At 42.9% G+C, this 24,627-nt stretch overlaps 1 protein-coding gene across 1 annotated transcript in view; it reads right to left on the reverse strand.

Annotated features, from left to right (window-relative positions):
- Window positions 1–24,627, reverse strand: part of FASN (fatty acid synthase) — an 83,781-nt gene that overhangs the window by 2,040 nt on the left and 57,114 nt on the right. Inside the window, exons 27-42 of the mRNA XM_060253032.1 lie at window positions 24,337–24,540; window positions 18,314–18,464; window positions 16,910–17,088; window positions 15,221–15,340; window positions 14,859–14,981; window positions 11,241–11,464; window positions 8,968–9,169; window positions 7,795–7,946; window positions 7,199–7,290; window positions 6,928–7,079; window positions 6,453–6,695; window positions 3,812–4,000; window positions 2,322–2,543; window positions 917–1,137; window positions 397–495; window positions 54–305 (exon numbers count right to left, since the gene is read on the reverse strand). Of these exons, the coding sequence (XP_060109015.1) occupies window positions 54–305; window positions 397–495; window positions 917–1,137; window positions 2,322–2,543; window positions 3,812–4,000; window positions 6,453–6,695; window positions 6,928–7,079; window positions 7,199–7,290; window positions 7,795–7,946; window positions 8,968–9,169; window positions 11,241–11,464; window positions 14,859–14,981; window positions 15,221–15,340; window positions 16,910–17,088; window positions 18,314–18,464; window positions 24,337–24,540 (2,825 nt within the window). The remainder of the gene's footprint in view (window positions 1–53; window positions 306–396; window positions 496–916; window positions 1,138–2,321; window positions 2,544–3,811; window positions 4,001–6,452; window positions 6,696–6,927; window positions 7,080–7,198; window positions 7,291–7,794; window positions 7,947–8,967; window positions 9,170–11,240; window positions 11,465–14,858; window positions 14,982–15,220; window positions 15,341–16,909; window positions 17,089–18,313; window positions 18,465–24,336; window positions 24,541–24,627) is intronic.

Here is a 24,627-nt window from a genome sequence, read left to right on the forward strand (position 1 = left end):
AACAAGATGATTGGACTTTTCGCTTTTTAATAAGGGTTCCTTCTTGGACTAACCTCTGAAAGCTTATAGTCTCCTCCGAGGCCTTCTCCATACTCGCTGTGGGTTTTTGCTTTCAGTAGCACCACATTGCCATGATACTTGCTGTCTGGTACATACTCATCTCCTGCTTTCAGTTTGCAGTAAAATGAAGCAGCAGCAAAGGTGAGTGCCTCACGGCTGATGTCTTTATAGCTCTGAGTTATCAGGTCCACGGTAGCGTTTACACGAGCTTCCAGATCAGGCAGGGGCAGAAGAACCTCTAGCAACTGCAAACGATATAAGGAGGAAAAAAAAGCTTCACTACAAGTTCTAGGGCTGTTCCTAAAGGGAAACTGTTCTGAGCAAAAGAACTGTCACCTTATTGTATTCCATGCCAGTGAACTGCTGAACAAAGGCACACAGCGCTTCGGTCTCCGTTTCAGCCTCATTTCCCGGGGTTAGCTTGGCTCTGTAGCTCTGAAGGAGAGGACGGACCATAAGATTACTCCCACTGATTAAATTTTAGACATAGGACAGAAGTATTAGCTCTACAACTGGGAGTACTAACCCCCCCCCAAAGAAAAAACAACCAATTACCAGGAAGGCAGAAAAAACTACTAATCCTACAGATGATTTGGGAAAAATGAGACTATTGCCTTGATTTGGCACAGAACACAAATCTGTAAATCAAGCACACTGCTCTTTGAATGAAAAATTATGCTGTAAAGTTTCAGTAAATTAGGCTTCAGGTGTACATGGTGGAAATTGGTTGTATAGCAAAGAAACATGCAACTCACACGTGCGCGTGCATGCATTTCAATCTAGCAGGTTGCATGCTGATCCTATACGGAAATGTTGACTTTCTGACATAGTTGGAGTCACCTTAAATCTGCCTTACCTGAGTGTGTGCTGCTACGTAAGAGTGAGAACCATCAAACAGGAAGAGGCTGTTGAGTGAATGGGAAGGATTCTGTTGGGCTTGGAGCTGACAACATATTTCAAAGGCTACACAGGCACCAAAGGAGTATCCAGAAATCCGATACGGGCCTTCTGGTTGCACTTGCTTTATACAGTCAATATAGTAAGATGCCAGACTTTGAATGCTGTCCAGAGGAGCACCTAGAGAGGACACAGAGACAGAAGGTTAGGGGAAATGCCTAGCTATGATGATCGTGACCAACAAATCTAGAATTCTGTGCTAAAATTCAAGTTCTGCTATCAAAATCTACGATGGAAAGGAAATAAATTAAATGTGTTTATAAATCTACAGTTGCAAAACAGCTTCTCTTTTCAAAAATCTGTAGAATTTGGATTTTTTTCTGTCAAGGTCAACAGATGGTAGCCGAGAGAGGACGTTGCATAATGCATACCCTGGAACAGAGGAATAGGTACTAGACATAGAGGAAGGAGGAGAATGTCTGTGTACATTGAGTTCAGATCATGGGTATGTCTGAATCATCATCAACAGCTTCCCACATTATTTAACAGTCCAACAAAATAAAGCATGCTAAATATCTGTGAATTTAAAAAATAATTAAATGAATCTCTGAATTTAAAACAAAATCTACACTGGATTTTTTTTCTAGCACCAGAATTCTTAGCTTGATAAATAACTACACAGTAGCTGCCATGAGAGTTTCTAAAGAAAGCAAGGCAGAAAGAACCTGCATTTTGTTGTGATATGCCTGTGCTTGCAATAAAGTTAGATAACATTGCATAAGAGTAAGGGACAATTCTGGAAATTATTTTGTACCATATAAAAAGGGTATTTCAAGTCTTCTAGTAGGTGTAGGTTTTAAAAATGTTTATTAAAAAAGACAAACATTTATAGTCAACAACCTGCAGGGAAAATGTCCAGACAATTTTAAAAGAGAAGTGGTGACCCTCTTCCTATAGCTCACATTGTTTGTATAAACAACATGACCAACACTTGAAAACAGCAAACAAGAATTCAAATAGCACTCTGAAAGGAAGGTTCATAACAAGCTATCATGGGCAGTGCTAGCCTCTCTCTTTGTTCTTATGTTTGTCTTTAACACCATGTTGTTGTTTTCTGTCCTGAACTAATGCTGGGGGGTGTGGGGGGGAAGGTTTGCCCTAAAAAGTCTTTTGCACTCCAGCAGCGAATTACTACCACACCTTTCCTTCACATTTAGATTCTTCCTCATATATGTATTTATGTACATGAATAAAATCTGCTTACCTCTAGAAACATGGAACACAACAGAAGACCTAACCGGTTCAGGCTATCCTGACAGTAACAGACTGTAGGTTATAATAATGCAATGAACAGAGAGAGCTACCTTTTGTGCACTGAAGGCCATAGCTGGGTATGCAGAGTTTGGAAGCAAGTGTGTTGAAAACTGTCAGAGATCCTTCTATGGGATGGATGAGGAAGAGAGGAGACTCTGCGCTCTGCACCTCATTGAGTTGCACAACAGTCGGTCCTTCTGGATTAACCAACAGGGTGTTCAAGTCCAATTGGGGATGCTCAGCCTGATTACTTTTTGTTTCATTTGTCAACGCTAAAACACAAAACCAATCATAAGGAAGAGCCAGTTAACACCTTTTTCTGGGTAGCAGAGCAAGTCAGCCCTGATCTGGGTAGTTCAAGCTAGCCTGATTTTGGAAGCTAAGCAAGGTCAACTCACCAAGGAATACCCGTGTCATGACATGGAAGCAGGCAATGGGAAACCAACTCCGAATGCCATTTGTCTTGAAAACCAGGGGGCTGCCCTAAATCAGCTGGACTTAATGGCCAAAAAAGCAAGCCAAAAGAAAACCACAAGCTAGTTTAGGGCTTGTCTTACTAAATTATACCTGAAAGCAATGACTTCTGGGCAAATAACCTTTGAAATCTGAGATAGAATTTATGTCACGGCCATGGGCATACGGTGATTGCTTAAGCTGGTGGTGCACCAGAAGTGAAAGAAAATTTTCTGACGCAAGTTGGTACAAAACAGGGCTGGGTGGGGGGGAGAAGACAGGACACATAGTTCGTTAGGAAAAAGACTTGGCTATCGCAAAAGAGGTTCGCGGGATGGGATTTGGAAGCAAAGCTTGGGAATGAGCATACAGAAAGAAACACGGCAGTAACATATATCCCCTGATTTCCAATTCGATTTGGGATATCCAGCAATCTCTGCCTGATGTCCTCATCTCCCTGATGAACGGGGCTGACTCAATTTCTAGCAGCATGAAGTGAGTAAAGAAAAAGTGAGGCACAGTATAGTAACTGGTGGTGCATGCTGTGAACATAATAAGGCAAGAGGGACCATCATGCGCTGTTGAGGCTACACCTATGCTCACAGTCTCTGTAAGAACAGACCCCCATGAAGCTCTGTACACAACCCAGTATCAAGTTCTGCTCCACCAGTTTCTCATCTGTAACAAGAACCTAGGATGCCTGCACACATCAGTCTCTATTTCTTTTGACAGATTCGCTCCACTAACGACAAACATTTTCTGTGCGCTACAAGCAAACCATTCTTCCGGGCCGGATCTAGGGGGGAGTAAAGGCGGCACTTGCCCCAGGTGCCACTGGAGGGGGGGCACCAAATTGGGTATGGAGTCCATTCTATTCTGTGGGCTCATAAGACAGAACGGGCCCATAAGGGGGTGTTGTTTTTTTTAATTCCCCCCACCCTCAAAACACATGTAGATCTAATCCTGCTGTTTTTACCCACAACAGAACTGAGCCAGTCAAGGAGATGAGCTCCAATTCCGCCAGCCATTGTCATCGCTCATTCTTCTGTGTCACGAATGCAGAATCCAAGCGGCTAGGAACACTTACCATCTGTGGCCCCAGGCTTGGAAGAAAGTTCCCGCAGTTTGTTAATGGTAAGCAGTCTAACTTCTCTCATTGCCATGACAATATCATAGTCCCTTTCCAGAGTTTGGCGTACTTCCACTCCCATTAAGGAATCCAAACCCAGATCAGCCAGAGAGGTGTCAGCATTCAGGCTACTAACATCACGAACACCTGCGGAAAAGAAATATCCAAATGTCACAAAATCCTTTGAGCAGTTTCTTCCTAACAGGTTTCCTTCCTTTGCTGTCAAGTAATATTTTAGGGCGAGACTCATCTTTACACATTTGGTTTAATCATCTTTAGTGTAATACTGCAGGCCACAGAAAAAAACTTTTTTATAATATTTGGCCAAATGTCTAAATACTTCCTGCGGTTTTTAAAATCTTGTGTATAAAGCATTTGTTTAATTGTTATAGCATGAATGTGAGCAGGCCCCGGTTTAAAAGGATGTATTAAGGCTCGGTGGAAAAGTCATAATTAATGTAAGTACAGATCCATATAATCCGAAAAGAAAGTGGGACAAGATATAGAAGGATCATAAAGACTATGCTGTACAACCTATTCCCCTGTGCAACTACTAATGCAGAGATAGTACCGTACCATCTTGCTCTGCAAAGCTTATTTCTAACAAAAAAAAGAACCAGCTGTCCCTAATCTGTGACAAGTTGAGAAAGTGAACTGGAAAAAGAACAAGCAAAAAAAAAAAAAAGTCATCCAGTCGCATTGAGTGAAAAAGTCATAAAGGGACGGTGGCTCAGTGGTAGAGCATCTGCTTGGGAAGCAGAAGGTCCCAGGTTCAATCCCTGGCATCTCCAAAAAAGGGTCCAGGCAAATAGGTGTGAAAATCCTCAGCTTGATACCCTGGAGAGCCGCTGCCAGTCTGAGAAGACAATACTGACTATGATGGACCCAGGGTCTGATTCAGTATAAGGCAGCTTCATATGTTCATGGGGAGGGATGGTGGCTCAATGGTAGAGCATCTGCTTGGGAAGCAGAAGGTCCCAGGTTCAATCCCTGGCATCTCCAAAAAAAGGTCCAGGCAAATAGGTGTGAAAAACCTCAGCTTGATACCCTGGAGAGCCGCTGCCAGTCTGAGAAGACAATACTGACTTTGATGGACCAAGGGTCTGATTCAGTAGAAGGCAGCTTCACATGTTCATATGTTCAACATAGATAGGGAACAAGCAAGAAGGTCAAGCAATTAATCGGTAAGTTAGAAGAAGCCAAGTGATAATATATCGTCAATTACAAGCTTTCACTTCTTGCACTATTGCAACAACTGTTCTCATTCCTTTTCCACATCCACATCTTTATTAAGCCTTTCCCTTTCTGATCTCCACTCCAGGAGTCCTAAGCCCATTCTTGTGGTAATCTTTAATGGCAGTGCGTTCACCTCCTTCTCCCCACCCTGATTCTGCCTTGACCAGTTTAGTGTCTGTTAACATTACCCATCTTCTTCTCTGTTTCAAAGACAGAAGGAGGGAAGAGAAAACTTCATTCCCCCCCGGACAATTCTGTGCACACCTATGACATCATGTTCACCCACATCTAATCCTGCTGGGTGTTTCTCACCCAGACTTCTCCACTTGCAATTTAGTATCCTCTTTCATACCAATTCCTGTTCCTGGCAGTTTCTCAAATATTTTATATTTCTCAGAAGTGATCTCCAATGAGTAAGATTTCCATGTCTACCTTTTATTACTATTATAACAAGAGCTGTAATTATGTCAGGGCATGAGATGCACCACAAAAAGCATAATGTAATTATGGAGTCACAGCAAAAAATAATTGAATAAACAAAGGAAGACAGTTTCAGGATTAAACCAGCGGTCCCTCTAGTCCAGCATCCCATTTCCCACAATGGCAACCAGGAGGCCCGCATGCAGGGGTACAGAGGTCAAAGCTTTCCCTGTTGTTATCCTCTGACAACCAGCGCTCAGAAGTATACTGCAGCGGGACATGGAAGCTGCAAACAGCCGTTATAGCCAATACCCACTGATGGACTAATTCTCTCTGGATTTGTTTATAGCTCTTTTAAAGCCATCTAAGTTAGAGGTCACTGCTACATCCTTCAGCAGCAAGTTCTACAAATAAACTATGCATTATGTGAAGAAGTACTTCCTCTTATCTGAAGAATGGTGGGTACAGCTGCACCCAAAGGTTAATATATTAGGTTTAAACAAACTTAGAAAAAAACAAGACCGATAGCTCGCTAGCTGTTTCTTGTTTGTTTTTCAAATATCTACTTTTAAAGAATGGGTACAAATCAGCACAATTTACGTGAACATGCACAAATTATCAATAGTTTTCCTCTTTGGAATGCATAGCATCCTTGCTAGTATTCCAGAGGCTTGACAAGTGGAAGTTGCCACAACAGAATGCACTTAGGGTCACTATCAACAGACTGTCACTATGTAGTGCAATAAACATGGTACAATAAATGCTCTCTGATCTGCACAGAGTAGCAGACATTCTGAACAGAATCCAGTGCAAATACATGGGGTAGCTGAGACTCTTTATTCACATCCGTTCAGAATAGCTGTTGACTCAAAATACTACGGATTCTCAATAAAGACTTAACATCACATCTTTAATGCATCTCGTTATCCCCAGAGATACTTGCCGAGAATGTGTGCAACAGCTTCCACAAGGTCCCTCTGGCTACCCCCGTCGCTTCTTGACAACACTTTCTCTGCCAGAACAAAACTAGACATAACAGGGTGAGGCTGATTGAGGAAGTGATCCAGAACTTCCAAACATGAGCTGATCCTCTGGGGCAGAGTTCCACCAACCACAGTATCATTACTGCCCATTGTCTCCAAGACGATACCAACATCACCAATAGCGCCCCACTGTATAGCCAAGCCTAGGAAAGGAAAGAATGCAAGAAGGCTGTTAATACAGTACATGTCAGTAGAAAGAGGGTTTCACTGGAAAGCAACAAGAACAAAACAGTACAAATTAATTACTGGTTACGAATCCAAAGATTTTGCGATGCCCGTAAGGCGTCAGGAAACATGATTAATCTAATGTAAATTTCTTCTCATTCATTTCTTTGAAAAACAGATTCCCGAAGGCCAGAAGGACTGCCCCATTACCTGGAAGCCCATCATGTTGTCGCTGCTCACAGATGCGCTCCATGGTAGAGTTGGCAAAACCGTAGTTGGTCTGCCCTGCATTTCCTCTTCCACAGCTTACTGAAGAGAAAGCTACAAAGTAGTCCAGATCTGGGCACTTTTGACGGGTTACCCTAGAGCAGAACAACACAGGGGGAAATAATTTGTTAACTTGTTTTGCTCGATGATGATGATGAAGGCAGGCATCATTCTGAAAACAGCAGCTTATATTCATGCTTCACATTGCACTTACTGGTCCAAATTAAGTGTGCCAGAATACTTGGGTTTGTTAACTTCCTGGAAAAGTTCTGGAGTCTGATTTTCCAACATGGCATCTTTCAAGACCTGTAGAAAACAATTTTCTCTCCATAAATTCCCACCTAGTCAGTTCAGAATATGTAACTTACTTCCATTTCAAACTGGACTATGGCCTAACAAATACAATCCTAAATAGTTATATTCTCTAAGTTCTCTAAGTCAATGAGATTTAGAAGATGTCACTGATTAAGCATGAAAATTAATAAAATAAATAGTCTCCTCAGAGCCCACCACAGACCACTTCCCTCCATCCTACAGATTGTTCATTGACCACAAGATCTAGGGTAGCACGTCATTCGACGGCTACCACTTCTGTGTGTTTAATAGATGGGCTGATAAGATATAACACAACAACCTGCTCCCCCCTCCCCTTTTAAAAATACTGCTGCCCAAGAATCATTTTAGGAACTGGGCAGAGTGGACAACAGCTTCCACTTTCTAGGCTTCTCCTGAACAAAGCTAATTCAGCAACCGCCAGTTAACTCAGGTCAATAGTGGAGGAAACAACCACAGCCAACTTTGGTCACTCACCATAGCCAAGTTGAAGATGCCCCCAACTGGTCCAAGCTGAGAAGCTTCTTGTATTAAGGCTTGTGCCCCCTGAAGAGTCACAACATCAGTGGTTGACACCAGAACTTGGACTCCAAAGTCCTTCCATTCTTGGACTCGTTTAGCCTGGTAACCTGCAAATAAAGAGAGTCTAAAATCAGACTGTGGATATACTTGTTATGATAAACTTTCTGCCCCCCCCCCTTTCCTTATTTTGTGATTTAGAAAAAAATCTAGAGATGTTCCAGGCATCTGTTCATTCTTTCATTATCTGGAGATGACAACAGCATTTAAACAAATATAGTAGGAATCTGATACCAAGTAGATTAAATTGACCCCTTTCTTCAGCAGAGCTGTGTCTGTAGGAAGAGGAGGGATTTCAATTCCTTGCCCGTCCTCACTCCAGCCCCTCCAGCCCACTCAGCTGTTGTTCCACATGGATCAGGAAGAGCTGCAGCCATGCAGAGGTAGGAGTGAAAGTTATACTTTCTGCCCATGGAGCGGTAAGACAGTGCTCACTGTACGTCTTCCTGGCTACTATCTACTCTGCCCCCTTCCTTAAAAATCCAGTCCTTTTACTGAATGGTGAATATGTGCCATTACTCCAACACCCAGACATCTGGTTAATTTTCTTTAGCAAATGCCAAACTTACATGCTTCACCATTCCATCATAAGTTTTCCATACGTTAATTGAGATAAAATTCAGGTTTTACTGAGAAAAAAAAAATTAAAAACCTGAGCCCACAATTCTGAGGCACAACAAAGGGGCACAATCTCATAACTACTCAGACTCATAACAAATCAGACAAGATGCTGGGAAATCTGCGAAAGGACCTGCCCAGCAATTTTTAAAAGTAAATTTTACTTACAAGGCTACACTTCAAGTTGCAGTGAGGGAGAAGATTCAGAGGTTTAATAATTCCCTCTGTGTAATTTTGCCAACTGAAACCCATTCCCACCCAGGTTATTATTAACATGGGGGGGGGGGAGAAGACTGGCACTGGTGGAGGTTGACAGCAGGTTGAAGGATGAGGTTAGAGTTGAGGGGGGGTGCTCCCAGTACTGTGATTTATCTTTTAGAAGTGATAAGCAGATTTGTTCAGATTCTTCCCCTTGTCTCTTACAGTTTGGTCCACAGTTTATATTCAGCTTACCAGTTCGAATGCCAGAACGAGACGTCAGCACTAACTTCTTTGCTCCTCTTTCAACTAGCCATTGCGCCAGTTCGAGCCCAAATCCTCCAAGGCCTCCTGTGATAATATATGATTTATTTGGTGGGCAAGATGTTCGAGAGATGGCTGGGAGCTGAGGTAGCTTAGTACTCTTTGCAGAAGATTCCTCTTCTTCTTCATTGACCTAAAAATAATAGTACAGATAACTCACCAAATAAGGTAGCACTTAACTCACACTCTGTGTTCATATAGCAGTGAGTTGTGTGTGAGTGTGTTAAGTGCTGTCAAGTCAACCCTATGCATCAATGTCCCTCAAAACATTTTATCCTTAACAACCTTGCTCGGGTCCCACAAACGGAGGGCTGTGACTTCCTTGCCATGCCAAAAACACTGTTTTGGGCCTTGTGGGCATGTTTCTTTCCCCCCTTCCTGTGATACATGCCTCCAGTTATGCATGTCACTTACCTATCACTCTAAGATTTTCTTTTGTGAAATACAGCTTTAATATTAAAAAAAACATGCACATAGTGTGGTTAAGTTACTTTGGGGGGCATCGTCCAGCTTTGCCACTGCTCAATGGGGGGTGGGGGAGGAAAAAGGGCATCATGTGATGCCACTTCTAGTCAAGTAACTGGTTACTCAGCTGGAAGTGATGTCATTGGGTTGCAGGACACAAGTTTGGTGAGTCTCTGCCACCCTTATCCCCCCTATCCTCCTGTGGTTGCCAGACGAGGGCTGGCAATCTTCAGTTCACAATGACATATTTTGGCCTTACTGAAACCAGTGCAATTTCACAAATTCAAGTTGCGGCTTTATGCAAGAAGCAAAAGGAAACAAATTATGTGGATCCAGCTAGTAAATGACTCATCTGGTCCACAATTACCTTTTTTTTTTGGTGCTGGACAAAAGCAGGGGTTTTTTTTATTTATTCCACTTACATTCTGCCTTTCTCAATAGGGACCAAAAGTGGCTTACATCATTCTCTTCTATTTAATCCTCACAACAACTCTGTGAGACAGGTTAGGCTGAGAGGATGGCCCTCAGGTAAAGCCAGGATGCTTCCATGGTGAACTGGGGCTCAAACTTGGTTCTCCCAGATACTAGTCTGATACCACTATGCCATACTTGAAAAGACAAGGCTAGATGTTAAGGCTTAACCTACATAGAGCAGCAATCGTTTCCAACAATACAGGGACATCTTGAGATTTTTAGCCCTATATATTCTGGGATTATATTAAAGTAGTGATGCTCATGCCTCTTGCAACTATTGTGCCTCAAACACAGCTTCTGGTGGTTTCTCCACTGATTTCCAGTGAAAACAATGCTGTGTGTTAGCTCCAGCTTTCAGCAGATTACATCCACACTAGCAGCAGTAACTTATATCGCTCCCTCATAAGAACATAAGAGAAGCCATGTTGGATCAGGCCAATGAGCCATCCAACACTCTGTGTCACACAGTGGCCAAAAAAAAACAAACCAGGTGCAATCAGGAGGTCCATCCAGGACACTAGAAGCCCTCACCCTGTTGCCCCTCCCAAGCACCAAGAATACAGAGAGCATCACTTGACCCAGACAGAGAGTTCTGACAATACACTGTGGCTAAGAGCCATTGATGGACCTCTGCTCCGTATGTTTATCCAATCCCCTCTTGAAATTGGCCATGCCTGTAGCAGCCACCACCTCCTGTGGCAGTGAATTTCATGTGTTAATCACCCTTTGGGTGAAGAAGCCATATATTCTTTCTAACCTGACTGCTCAGCAATTTCATTGAGTGCCCACAAGTTCTCATATTGTGAGAAAGGGAGAAAAGTACTTCTTTCTCTACCTTCTCTGACCCATGCATAATCTTGTAAACCTCTATCATGTCACCCCGCAGTCGACATTTCTCCAAGCTAAAGAGCCCCAAGCGCTTTAACCTTTCTTCATAGGGAAAGTGTTCCAACCCTTTAATCATTCTAGTTGCCCTTTTCTGGACTTTTTCCCAAAGCTATAATATCTTTTTTGAGGTGCGGTGACCAGAACTGCACACAGTACTCCAAATGAGGCTGCACCATCGATTTATACAGGGGCATTATGATACTGGCTGATTTGTTTTCAATTCTCTTCCTAATAATTGTTCCTAATAATTTGTTCTCCCTCCCTATTATTCTCCTGGAAAGGCAGGTAGAACTTTTACTGCTGATAATTGTTCCATGAAATTCATACACATAGCATGTTTGAATACTAAATACAATCTAAAGATCAGTCAGTCATACCTTAATCATGACTTTACCAATGTGTTTTCCTTGTGCCATATATCTGAAGGCAGCTTCTACCTCTTCTCTGTTGAAGACTGTAGTCCGCAGAGGTTTTACCACACCATCTTTTATGCCCTTTGTTAGCAAGTCTGACACAACTTCCCAGTCTTTGTTGCCTTCTTCAAAAATGGCGTCTAAAAGGATCCCGTGGAAAGCCACATTCTTCAGGAAAAGGGCCATTCCTAGAAGATGAAAAACAGTTAGGGAAATCCTGCACTCATTTGTGGTCTCTCTTTAGGGTTGCCTGGAGGGAAAAAAAGGCCCCTTTACTTACGTGATGGGCAGAAATGGTAAGGTGACGTTTTCATGGCATAGAGGTAAACAGCACCACAGGTAACTAACATCTCATTAAGCATCTGCTAAGAGGGCAGAAATTTCCCCCCCCCAGGCCACTGGCAACCCTTTCTCTCTTTGCCAGCAAAACTCTTTTATACTTTAAAAAAAATAATCACATGCCTGACAATTCACAATAACGAGACACTTGTCTAGTTGTCAAATAGTCAAAGGCTAATATTTTTAAGGAGAAATATCCACTGGACTTAACTGAAATGAGCAATGGCTGTCCTTTAAGGAGAGACCAGTTCTACAGAAACTCCACCCACACAGATCTGCAAAAACGGTGCTCGTTTCAAACATGATTTCATCATGTTGGAAACAGGACATTTAGGGAGAGCGAGCTGAATCTGGAACTGGTTCTGTGACCACTTGTACTGAGGCAGTTCTGTGTACTTAGGGGGAGTATAGCAGGTTAAGTGTTCACTGGGAAAGTATTCTGGTAGCTACTGGAAGACAGGGGGAATGAGGCAAAGGAGCTGTTATGGTCCAAGATGCAAGTAGACAGAGGTGTGTACTCAGTAATACAGCAATACAGGGTTGGCACATAGCTGCTGGCAGTGGGGGACTTGCAGGTCCTTCTAAGTCAGAGTTTGAATGCTAGGAGCACAACCAAACTGTGAATTTTCCCTATAGACATTTTCCTAAGCTAAAAATGGAAACAGAGCCAAGCAAGAATTAGAAATACCTGGGCCATTCCCATGTGGGCTATGGCAACTCAATAAAATACCACCAAAGGGGTCCAATTCAGATCAGGAACACAACATGGAGGTAGGAGCAGCTCCCGCTTCCCCCGCCCCATGTCGCCTTCCAGAACTGAAAATGCCACATGGGGCAATGTTTCCTCTAAGCTGCAGAGTCTTGTGAGCAAAAATTCTACTTTCTGAGCTACTGGCATTAAAGTTGTGAGCTACTGCAGGGGTGGCCAACGGTAGCTCTCCAGATGTTTTTGGCCAATGGCTGGGGCTGATGGGAGCTGTAGGCAAAAAACATCCGGAGAGCTATCGTTGGCCACCCCTGACTGCATAAATTATTGTGCTCTGGAGTCATCCTTCCTGAGCTAAGACAAAAATGTGTGAGCTGGAGACTAAAAATCTATTAGCTCACACTAATTCAGCTTAGAGGGAACACTGCCCAGGGGTATTATTTGTTCTGTCAAGATGCTGTTTGAGTCAGGAAAGTGGTGTGGGAAAGAGGCAGGAGCCCCTCCTCTCCCTGTGCCATGGTCCCGACCAGATTCAAACCCCTGAGGCACTTCTATTTCAGTTACCATAGGGAAGTTATAGCTGCCATGTTAGAAGTAATTTGGCTCTCAGATCATTTACGCATCTTCTCTCTCTCCGCCTCTCCTTCCCTACAGAAGGATTCTAGAAAGCTTGGTTCAAACTAGTTCAGAATGAAACAAATGACAGCGTTGTCAGCAACCTCCGCAAGTCAGCATTTTACAGCTTAGTAAATCTAATCTTCCGAAGAGCTACTGCAATGCAGTGGCAAAGAATGCAATGCTAAATGGAGTTATACCCTTCTAAGTCCACTGAAGTCAATGAGTTTAAAAGGGGATAGCACTGTTATCCCTAGGGTAACTTGGTTCGGTGGTCAGTGTGTACTGGGTCTGTGGGCGGTATGTTAGACATGTCTGTCTAGAATGAGTTAATTCTAGGTCGTGGAAGTTTTGTTTTATTCCGTAGTCGCCCCAGCTTAAAAGTGTCACTATTGTTTATGGTGTGGTCAATAGATGGGTTAGTTTGTTATTAGAGGTGTTATTTAAAGCTATTTAAAGTCTACAGTTCTGCTTAGGACTGCGCTGTAAAAGATGGACAGTTAGGAAATTCTCTGAATAAATATAGCTGCTGTCATGAAATCACCAAATGTCTTCAAGAAAGCTACTATCTTTTCTGCCTGAGGCCGTGCCACTACCACAATTAGAGATAAAAATATTGCCAGATCAACAAACAATATTTGGCATAATAAATATGGAAGCTCTATGAAAATTCTAAAGCATGATATGCAGATATCATGATCTGTGCCACTGTCATATTTCAGTCCATTAGGTAATTATCACCAATCATTTTGACGCTTGTTCCGCTCATTCAGCACAGAGGTACCCATAAGCTAGCTCTTCCATAGTTCACATACATTACTGCGATAACTTATTATTTACTGTCCATTTTTCCTTGCTGTTCTTACATTCTTAACTTCAAATAACAACAACATTGGGTTTGTTCCTTTACGGATTTCAACAGACTTAGCACAAATTGGTTTGGATCCCATGAATTTCTCACCTTCTTCCTCCCATTGCAGTCCAAAAAGCCCTCCCCCAAATGCAGCCCCTGCAGATCAGAGAGCCCTTGGACAACAGTTTGAGGGGGGGGGGTCAGTGCTGCCGAGGAGGAAAAATCAGTGAAAATCCATCCCTTTCTATCCACAGAACTTTTAAGCAGGATCCAAGGCATTGCCATCCTGTTTAGCTTTGAACAGTTGCAGGGCCTGCAAGACCACCTTGTTCCAAATGGCCTTCACCAGTTGAAACTGCTAAACTGCTAAGTAAACTTGCCGGCGATTATAGCACCAAACACATTAACGTCTTTTTTAGAATTTTAATGGATTTTTAATCAATTGTAGTTAAATGTTATTTATTATTATTATTGTACAATGTATGTTTTAAGTTCTTGTTGTTAGCCGCTCCGAGCCGCTTTGGCGGGGAGGGCGGGATACAAATAAAATGTGACTGACTGACTGAAAGAACAGGGGTTCTCATAACTCTAAAAAAAGCAAAGAATATGGGACCCATGTGTGATGTACAGAATATATCACCTTACCACTTATTAGACATACAGATTAAGCTTTTAGCTCTCTCTTCGTAAAGCATTTCCCCTCACAACTTTTCTAAACCCACCATGCAGTTTTGACATTTTGAACATTTTATAAGGACAAATCTGTATGCAGCTAACCAGGGCATTTTTTTGTAGAAAAAGCCCAGCAGGAACTCATATGCATATAAGGTCACACCCCCTGACATCACCATTGTTTCACACAGGGCTTCTTCTACAAAAACTGTTCTGCAGGAACTCATTTGCATATTAGGCCACAACCTCTGACACCCAACAAGCCGGAACTGCATTCCTGCTAAAAAAAAAAAGCCCTGCAGCTAACTATGAAATTAACTTAGAAAATTTAATTAGTGGTAAAGCTCTAAATGATCGTATGCACTACCACTGCAACTAAAGAAGCAAAGCTACTTACCGAGAGGCGTATTGTTGGACAGATCGTATTTGCCAATTTCCAAGAAGCGCCCATGTCGGGCAAGGCAACGCAGACTAGCCTGCAGCTTTTCTTCTGCCAGGGAGTTTAACACCAGATCAACACCTACAAGGAGAACCAACAACAGTCATTTAACATGTCCTGCCCTGAACTCACTGGAAGAGGGGCGGGATAAAAATACAGACAGACATTGTCATTCTGGTGCAAGACTTACATTGCCCTATCTTTCCAGTATTTAATTTGTATTTCTGTACACACTCCTAATTCTAACTCGAACCTTTAATTCAGTCTTCTTAACCTTTGCGGCCACTTTGCTTTTGCTGGGCTCTGCCCATTACACTCACCTGTACCACTGGTGACTCTCAGTACATGTTGCTCAAAGGAGGTATTTCGAGAACTGGCAAAGCTATTTGCATCAAGTTGTGGGAATCTGGTTTGGAGATAGTCACGTTTCTCCTTAGAGCCTGAAAAGAGAAAAGAAGCATTATACATTTGCAAAAAAAATTGTTCTTCCCTCCTCAGAGATATATATACTGAACAGGAATAACTGCTATGTAATTGAAGTAAAGCTCCAGTGACAGATATTTGAAAGCAACCAGGAGTAAAAGTGCTGGAAAGAGAGATCTATTCTTAGGCAACCTACAGCTGTACCTGGTTTTGTTTCTTCCTGCATTTGTGTCGGTAAAGATGCACTTTCCAATCTAGACCCTTAATGCCTCTTCATATCCCCCCTCCAACGTCTCAGAAGACTGTTGTTTCCCCCAAACAGTCTATGACTATACAATCAATTTAAACAAAAATTGCACAGAGACAGGTAGTGGTTGTTTTGTGACTAACACAAGAGTCAACCAATCAGTGCTATGCACAGAAAAACAGCTTTCTGATTGACTGACAAAAGGGCAGGTAGCTCTGTGATCAACAGAAGGGCCAGATGATCACGGTTGTGCACTGCTGCGCTGGAAGGGGAGGCAGCTTAATTACTGATACAAGAACAGGACAATCAGCCCTGTACAGATTGGAGCTCCTGGTCGAACTGGATAAAAGTACTCCCCAAATTTAAACTGGGAAGCTGTAACAAAAACAGTGAATACCATTTACAATGGGTTCGGTGTATTAATTATTTACATTTGTGTACATCATTCATTCCCTCCATTTTTATTTTTCCAAAATAAAACATTTATGCTCAAGATGCAATTAATTCTTTGCCAATGTTTCAGAAACAAACAGTGACTGTGGCACAGAGGTAGAAGTGGAATCTAGAGGAGTCCCCACTTATTGGGCCAAAAGCAGCAGCAGCAGCTCCAGGACAGGGCAGGACACTTCATAGGAAGGCAGCAGCAGCCTGAGGGGCCCAGGCAGGAGGTTCTCCCTCCCACCAGGTAGTGACTGAGCAAAGCAGCAGGGGCAGGAGGGTTGTCAGCTGGGAGCATGGAGGACAGCTAGGGACTCTGGCTAGTTCTGTACAAACCCAGGCAGGATGGAACAAGGCAAGAAAGGGGTTAGGAGAGGAATAAGGCTCAGGGAGCAGAGGGCCAGTGCTTGGCTTGGCCAGCATGAGTGGAGCCCAGGAATAAAAAGGGAGATGTCAAGATAGATGGGAATGAGAGGAAGGAAAGCTAGCTGGCTGGCTGGCTGAGAAGGGAGGAAGAGGAACCTTAAGAAGGATCTGGGGCCAGGAGCAAGATAAGACTACTAGACCTGGACAGGCCTGGTACAACTGCCCCAAAGCAGTGGCACAGCTCAGCCCCCCCCGGTGGTTTTGAAGGGGCAAATGGGGACGAGTGAAGGAAGCCCATGTAGGCTTTGCGCATTCCAATAAAGGGACACTTAAGGAGCACCACTGCATCTTGGGAGTCTCTGCTCCTCGTGGAGATCCTGCTACCCCTTCGTGGGGCCATGCTGTATCTAAACACAAAGTGCCTTGTTTTGAGCTTAGATTTTGTGTTAGGGTTATAAATACTGGCATAAAAGCAAAAAATAAAAATTGTTAGCCTTTGGACCCAGATAGCTAGAAAAAGGGCGTTGCTACTTACCAACGGTAGTGAAGACACGGCAGCCCATGCTAAGGGCAATAGAAATGGCTGCTTGGCCCACACCACCTGAGCCTGAATGAATTAGCACACTTTCACCCTTCTTCATGCCACCTCGAACCACCAAAGCATAGTAAGCAGTGGCATACACCACAGGTACAGAAGCTGCTTCTTCTAGAGTCCTGAGCAAAAGGAAAGAGGCTTTTCCAGTCAACTGTGGCTCTCTATTTTGCAGGCTCATATTCTCGATCACGTTCTATTCCATTTTGGGTAGTCACTTATAGTGCGATAACAGCGATAAGCAGTTTTTACACGTCTCACAGGGTGACAGCATTGTTTTATTCAGAATGTTCGACAACAGATATAGAAAAGCTATTTACTTGGAAAAAGATTAAGAAATCAATGCTAAAGAAAAAGCCCGGCAATTTCTTTTACCACTCCTCCTTGTTTCATATGACTGACAGGAAAAACTCTGTGACCCACTAGAGAATTGGGCGTTGGATACACAGGACTCCCTAGGCTATCAAAATAAATTTAAAAGCTTTTAAAAATGCATTTAAACTTGGCATTCAAATAAAAAACCAGTGAAAACATACATCTCTGGGGCAATACATACAATGGCTTTGAACAGCAGTGGTAAGTGTTCTTCACTGAGAGAACTTTTCTTAGATGGGAGACCACCATGGAAGTTCAGGGCTGCTATACAGGCAAGGCAATGGCAAACCACTTATCTTGCCTTGAAAATCCTAGTAATAGCCATAAGTTGGCTGCAACATCAACCTAATCTAGAAGTGTTCAGAGTAAATATAAAATCTTATCTTCAAACTCATTCTCCAAAAGGTAAATTAATATTTTAAACTGCTCAGACAACTGGAATCAGTGGACAATCGAGAAGCGAAGAACCAGTTCTATTATTATTCTGTTCAGCAATGTATCAACTGATATGTTCTCTTAGGGAGGTTATTCCAGTAAAATAATAACTACTGAGTGTAGAAAATTTTAAAAAAGAAAACCATAAGATCTCGAGGTGCGTGCCCTCGTATTGCAGCCAACTTATGGCTATTACTAGGATTTTTCAAGGCAAGATAAGTGGTTTGCCACCTTGCCTGTGTAGCAGCCCTGAACTTCCACGGTGGTCTCCCATCTAAGAATTAATAAGGGTCAACCTTGCTTAGCATCTGAGATCTGCCAAGACTGGGCTAGCCTGGGCAATCTCCAGGTCACAGCATTCTCAAAGTTCTTGCCGATTAATTTAAACACAACAGTTCTGCTTCAGAAAATTGCTTTGCTACTACCGGTACTGATGCATTATATTAAACTCCATTCTAAAGGCCCTCATATCATGCAGTTGCACAATCTACTTACACCTAGCCCCAGAGGACAGCGAGAGAATGCAAATTGACATACCAGTTTTGTGGCACATCCCAGAGGAACCTCTTGTCAGAGTCTACTATGGTAGCCAATCCTTTAGCAGGTAGCAGTCCCATCACTCTCTTTCCTTTAGGGTCCAATCCTGAGAATTCCATTCCCAACATGCATTGCTGTAATGTCCAGTTTCCTGAAAAAAAAAAAATTGCACGGCCCTGTGATAGGGTTGCCAGTTACTTACATTCTGCCTGCGCAGGGAGGGAGGGTTCCTTCCAGGAAGGGGCAGAAGCGATGTCATCACACTGGAAACGTTGCAGAGGGCACTCGTTTGCGGACAAAACTGTGGTAAATTTGGCCTCAAACTATAGAGTTCTGCCGTCAAACCAGAGTGTCCCTGCGCAACTTTGCCAACGTATCGTTGCTGCATGATGTCATCACGTTGGCAGCGATGTGGCTGTTTGGGGAGGCAGGGTTTTCCCCACCAGCCAGCAGACCAGCAATGAGAAGGAAAGCGTGAAATTGGGGGATACCCTGCTCCCACCTGGGGAAAACAGGGGGGGGAAAAAGCACAAAACCTTCGCACCAACCATCCTAAAAAACGAAATACCAGAACAAATTCTTATGAAACAATAACAAATTTCTTTAACCAAGACACATAATTATTACTGCATACAAACAAGAGGGCTGGGAGGAAACATCCAAAATAAGTGTTCTCATAAGAGTTCAATGTTTCCCAGAATTGCTGTTATTATAAATACGATTTTATAATGAGTGTTTTAATATGCAGCTCGTCGAAGCCTACGTGAAACGAGGATATAAGTATAGCCTCATTGCTTGATATTATTGCCAACCTGCATTGAATCAAGGAATTCTTCGACTGAAACACTAGTCTCTTATGAGAATACCTATTTTGGATGTTCCCTCCCGACCCTCTTGACTGAAGAAATTGCTTTGATAGCATTGTGAAGAGACTCTGGGAACCGGGGGGTACAGACTAGGCTTGCCAGTCCCCAGGTCCCAGCGGGGGTTCTTCCGCTTTCCCTGGCTTTTTCCCGCCCCCAGTCAGCTGGCCGGGGGGAAGCCCCGTCCACAGAGGACCATGTGCCTTTCTACCTCCAGAGGCTTCAGGCTCCGATTGAAAGGCTTCCTCTTGAGATGGTGTGTCTGTGTTACTTTGAAGAAGTTGGCAGTAACTCGTGAGTAGAGAGGCCAATCCCTCACTTCAGAGTCAGCGGAAATGGGGTGGGAGGGGGAGGGAGGGAAACGTCTGCTGAGGACTTCATTATTCCCTATGTGGAGATCGATTCTCATAGGGTATAATGGGGAATTGATCTGGAGGTTTCGGGGGCTCTGGGGGAGCTGTTTTTTGAGATAGAGGCACCAAATTTTCAGTATAGTATCTAGTGCCTCTTCCCAAAGTACCCCCCAAGTTTCAAAACGATTGGACCACGGGGTCCAATTTTATGAGCCCCAAAAGAAGGTGCCCCTATCCTTCATTATTTCCTAAGGAAGGAAGAGGTTCAGTATTTTAACCTATTCCTGAGGTTCAGTATTTTAACCTATTCTCTGTTTCTCAACCCATTGTTCTCCTTAACCTGTTTTTATATGCCATTAAAGGTTGATTGATTGATTGATTGACATTTAAAAGGGTGTGCTGTCCCTTCAAATGTGATGGCCAGAACTCCCTTGGAGTTCAATTATGCTTGTCACACCCTTGTTTCTGGCTCTGCCCCAATGTCTCCTGGCTCCACCCCCAAAGTCCCCAGATATTTCTTGAATTGGGCTTGGCAACCCTAGTACAGACGTTCTTGTTTGTTTGCACGAATAATTGTGTGTCTTGGTTAAATAAATTTGTTACTGATTCATAGGAATTTGTTCTGGTATTTTGTTTTTGAGGCTGGTTGGTGCAGAGACTTTGTGCTTTTTGTTCCCCTGTTCCACCCGGGGACTGGCAACTCTACCCTGTGAAGTTGCACCTATAAAGTGTTGCTGACCAATCATTCACTTAAAAACACACACACAATGTTCAGATTACTTTGTACGCCTAGGTCTTTGCATACGGATGCCTGCTCAAAAATAAGAAAGGACAATGTGTAACTGGGCATTCTCACTACAGAGGGGAATCGCATTTAATTTCTAAAAACTGCAGTGGACTAACGTCTTTGCCTCCCCCAAATCAATAGTATCAGTTATTTGTTTCTGGGTTAACCCCTCCATGACAAGACAAGAAGTAATTTATACTGAGGATAAAGAAAGCTTATTTTAGGGTTGGGCATTTGGCCAATAAAGAAATATTTGATCAACTTATCAGCCAGATATGATTAAATATTAGTCAATTATTTTTGAACTTATTAGTACAAAACAAAACAGTTATTCATATACATATACATATGAAGCTGCCTTATACTGAATCAGACCCTGGGTCCATCGAAGTCAGTATTGTCTTCTCAGACTGGCAGCGGCTTAGGATTTTAACGCCTACTTGCCTGGACCCTTTTTGGAGATGCCAGGGATTGAACCTGGGACCTTCTGCTTCCCAAGGAGATGCTCTACCACTGAGCCACCGTTCCTCCCCAAATGGGTTTGATTACCTAACTAATCTAGTTTTTAATTCGCATAAATGATATTATGAAAGAGTAAATTAAATTTCAGTCTTAAATCATTATTACAACTTTTAGCAATGCCAGGTAAGACTTCAGAAAGTGTGAAAGGTTCCGTGACACTGCATTTATTTGGCTTTTACACTGAAACATCAGGCTTGGCTATGTTTCAACACCAAAAATAAATGAAATTAAACCAGAAATAAAGTAACAGCAATTCCTAAAATCAAAAGGCAAATTTTAAAAGCAGCCCAGAGAGTAGGCCCCAGGCAGGGCTAGCCTTCCTGTTTGTACATGCCTGCAATTGCAACAGACCACCAGTAGGAGAGGTTTTGCATTGTTACTAAATTTGCCCGCTTATTGTAGTCTTGGCTTTGCTAACAGAAACAATGCTGTAATGAATTTTTTTAAAATTCACCTCCTCAAAGAACTCTAAAAGGTTAGTGAGACAAGATCTTCCCTTACAGAATCCATGCGGAGGTAAACAGCCACTTACAAAGAAACAGTAACTTCAGTTATTGGCCATTAACCTAAAATGAAGTTTTCCAGTAGGCTTGTCAGTCTCCAATTGGGGGGCAGGGGATCTCCCAGTTTTGCAGGCTACTGTCCACCAGCAGAAGGTAAAGCGAACAGCAGCATTGTACATTGTGCCTTTGTCACCTGGAATGTGATATGGACACATTAGGGGTGACATTCTGTTTGGGTTTTTTTGGGCAAAACTCTGTGGTTTCAGGGTGATTTTTACCACAGAGTTTTGCCAAAAATGAGAGCATCACCCCTATATGCCTATGTTACTTCTGGGTGAGGCATGGCATACAACATCACTTCTGATGATGTTTGCATGTCGGGGGGGCAATGCTTCTGGATCCCAGAATGTCCTTCTCACCCCTCCACCGGTGTCTCAAATGGCCCTGGCAACCCTGTTTCCTCATGTCCATAAGACTGCATTAAGTTACGTTAACACTATATGAAGCAAGACTTTTAATCCTGTTCTTTGAATTAAGAAATCATAACCAAGGTAAAGCGATTAGCTGTAGGGTACAGGAGTATAATAGTAGGAGGGCAGGAGGAACTCCCTCGTTTTAATCCTATGCTAGGCTCTTCACCCTTACAATGATGGTATATTTACCTCATTACAAGGAAGTGACTTAAGTTTATGTAACACACAAAAGTGCAAATGGAAACCAGTCTCAGGAGGTATCGGTCATATGAAAAAATTACGTTGCCTGATCCACATTTGGGCCTTTAGTCACATAGGTCCTGATGAATGAACTAAAAACTGACAGATCACCAGGCCCAGATGGCATATTTCCATGTTTCTGAAAAACCTCAAATGTGAACTTGTGGATCTTCTGACAAAAGTATGCAATCTATCGCTAAATTCCTGAGGACTGGAAGGTAGAGCTACTGTTATCCCCATCCTTTTAAAAGTTCCAGAGGAGATCCAGGAAATTACAGACTGGTCAGTCTAATGATACCAAGTAAGTTGGTGAAATCCATTAAAAAATAGAATTAGTAGGCACATTAATGAACAAAAGCTACTGAGGAAGAATCAACATGGATTCTGTAAGGGAAGATCTTGTCTCACTAACCTTTTAGAGTTCTTTGAGGTGAACAAGCATGTGGTCAATGATGACCCAATAGAAGTTTTTTATCTAGACTTTCAGAAAGCTTTTGATAAAGTTCCTCCTCAAAGGCTCCTAAGTAAACTCAGCAGTCATTGTGGATTAAAAACTGGTTAATTAACAGGAAATGGACAGTGAGTATAAATGGGCAGTTTGCACAGTGGCAGGTGGTAAGCAGTGGAGTATAGCCGTGATTGGTACTAGGTCCAGTGCTTTTTAATTGGATGCCTCCTCCCCAGAACGAGAGGGAGTGTGTGCCAAAATCAACGCTTAAGATTGCTTTGAATTCTCCGAGGTCGGGTTCGATCCAGACGGATAACCCATGTGTGGGACTGCACAGAGACCACGAAGAAGATCCAGGGAAGACTGTGAGGTGCTCCAGAGGGATCTGTTGAGGCTGGATGAGTGGGCATCAACAAGGAAAATGAAGTTCGACATGTGCAAGTGCAAACTAATGCACATTGGAGCAAAAAATCCCAACTATAAATACACGTTGATGGGGGTATGAACTGGCAGCAACTGACCAGGAGAGAGATCCAGGAGTCACGGTAAATAACTAATTGAAAATGATGATTCAGGGTACAACCACAGTAAAAAATGCAAATGATATGCTGGGGATTATTAGGAAGGGAATTGAAAACAAATCAGTCAGTATCACAATGCTTCTGTATACATTGATGGTGCACCTTCATTTTCAAATACTAGTCACTGCACCTCAAAAAATGTTATAGCACTGGAAAAGGTGCAAAAAAACCCCTGGAAGGTAAGATGCTGAAGCTCAAATACTTTGGTCACCAAATGAGAAGGGAACACTCACTGGAGAAGACCCTGATGCTGGGAAAGACAGAAGGCAAAAGAAGGGGATGGCTGGACAGCATTACTGATATAACGAACATGAATTTGAGCAGACTTCAGAGGATGGTGGAAGACAGGAGGGCCTGGCGTGACTTGGTCCATGGGGTCACAAAGAGTCGGACTTGGCTGTTTGACTAAGCAACAACAACAACATTAAGGGGATGGAACACTTTCCCAATGAAGAAAGGTTAAAGCGGTTAGGGCTCTTTAGCTTGCAAAAACAATGGCTGAGGGGGTGACATGATAGAGGTTTACAGAGAAGGTAGAGAATTACTTTCCTCCCTTTCTCGCAATACAAGAACTTGTGGGCACTCAATGAAACTGATGAGCAGTAAGTCTAGAACAGATAAAAGGAAGCACTTCTACACCCAAAGAGTAATTAACATGTGGAATTCACTGCCACGGAAAGTGGTGGCAGCTACAAGTGTAGACTACTTCAAGAGGGAGTTGGATAAACATATGGAGTAGTGGTCCATCAGTGGCTATTAGCCACAAAGTAAACATGGAACACACTATCTGGGGTGGTGATGCTCTGTATTCTTGGTGCCTGGAGGGCTACAATGGGAGGGTTTCTGGAGTTCTGGCCCCACTGGTGGACCTCCTGATGACACCTGGGTTTTGGCTACTGTATAACACAGAGTGTTGGACTGGATGGGTCATTGGCCTGATCCCATACAACTCCTCTTATTGGCCTGATCCCATACAACTCCTCTTATGTTCTGTCTAGCACTTTCTCTCCAAGGTCTCAGGCAGAAGTGATTACCAGCTCTGCTGCCAAGACCCTTTATTTGATCTTGGTGGGGATTAATTCTTGAATGGTTACTATGCAAATTATATAATAATAGCCACCAGTAAGGGACCGTTCCACAGCACTCATGGATTTTAAAAAAGCTCAGACTAAAAGGGAGATTACCAGCAATGTATTGTTCATACTATTTAAAATATTATGATGGTCTTATTTAAAATAAACTTATCAACTCACCTGGAATGGCATCTGGAGAGAGTTTTCCTGTGGCCAACATGATGTCACGGAAATTGAGAGATGCATAACAGACTCTGCAGAGCTGGACATCAGGGTTGGTTGTGTAGAAATGGCGAAGCGGGGAAGCAATCCAATGAAGTGAGGAAAGATCGCCACGTGTCAGTACATTTACAAATGCATATTCAGTAAGCTCTTGAGATTTAGCTACAAAAGAACAGGAGACCAAAATCATCATTCTGCCATTATATAAGTACAGCCATCTTTCATGTGAAAATGCATCTCTTGGACACT

The sequence above is a fragment of the Heteronotia binoei genome, chromosome 13 (genome assembly GCF_032191835.1).
Source record: "Heteronotia binoei isolate CCM8104 ecotype False Entrance Well chromosome 13, APGP_CSIRO_Hbin_v1, whole genome shotgun sequence".
Classification (NCBI taxonomy): domain Eukaryota; kingdom Metazoa; phylum Chordata; class Lepidosauria; order Squamata; family Gekkonidae; genus Heteronotia; species Heteronotia binoei.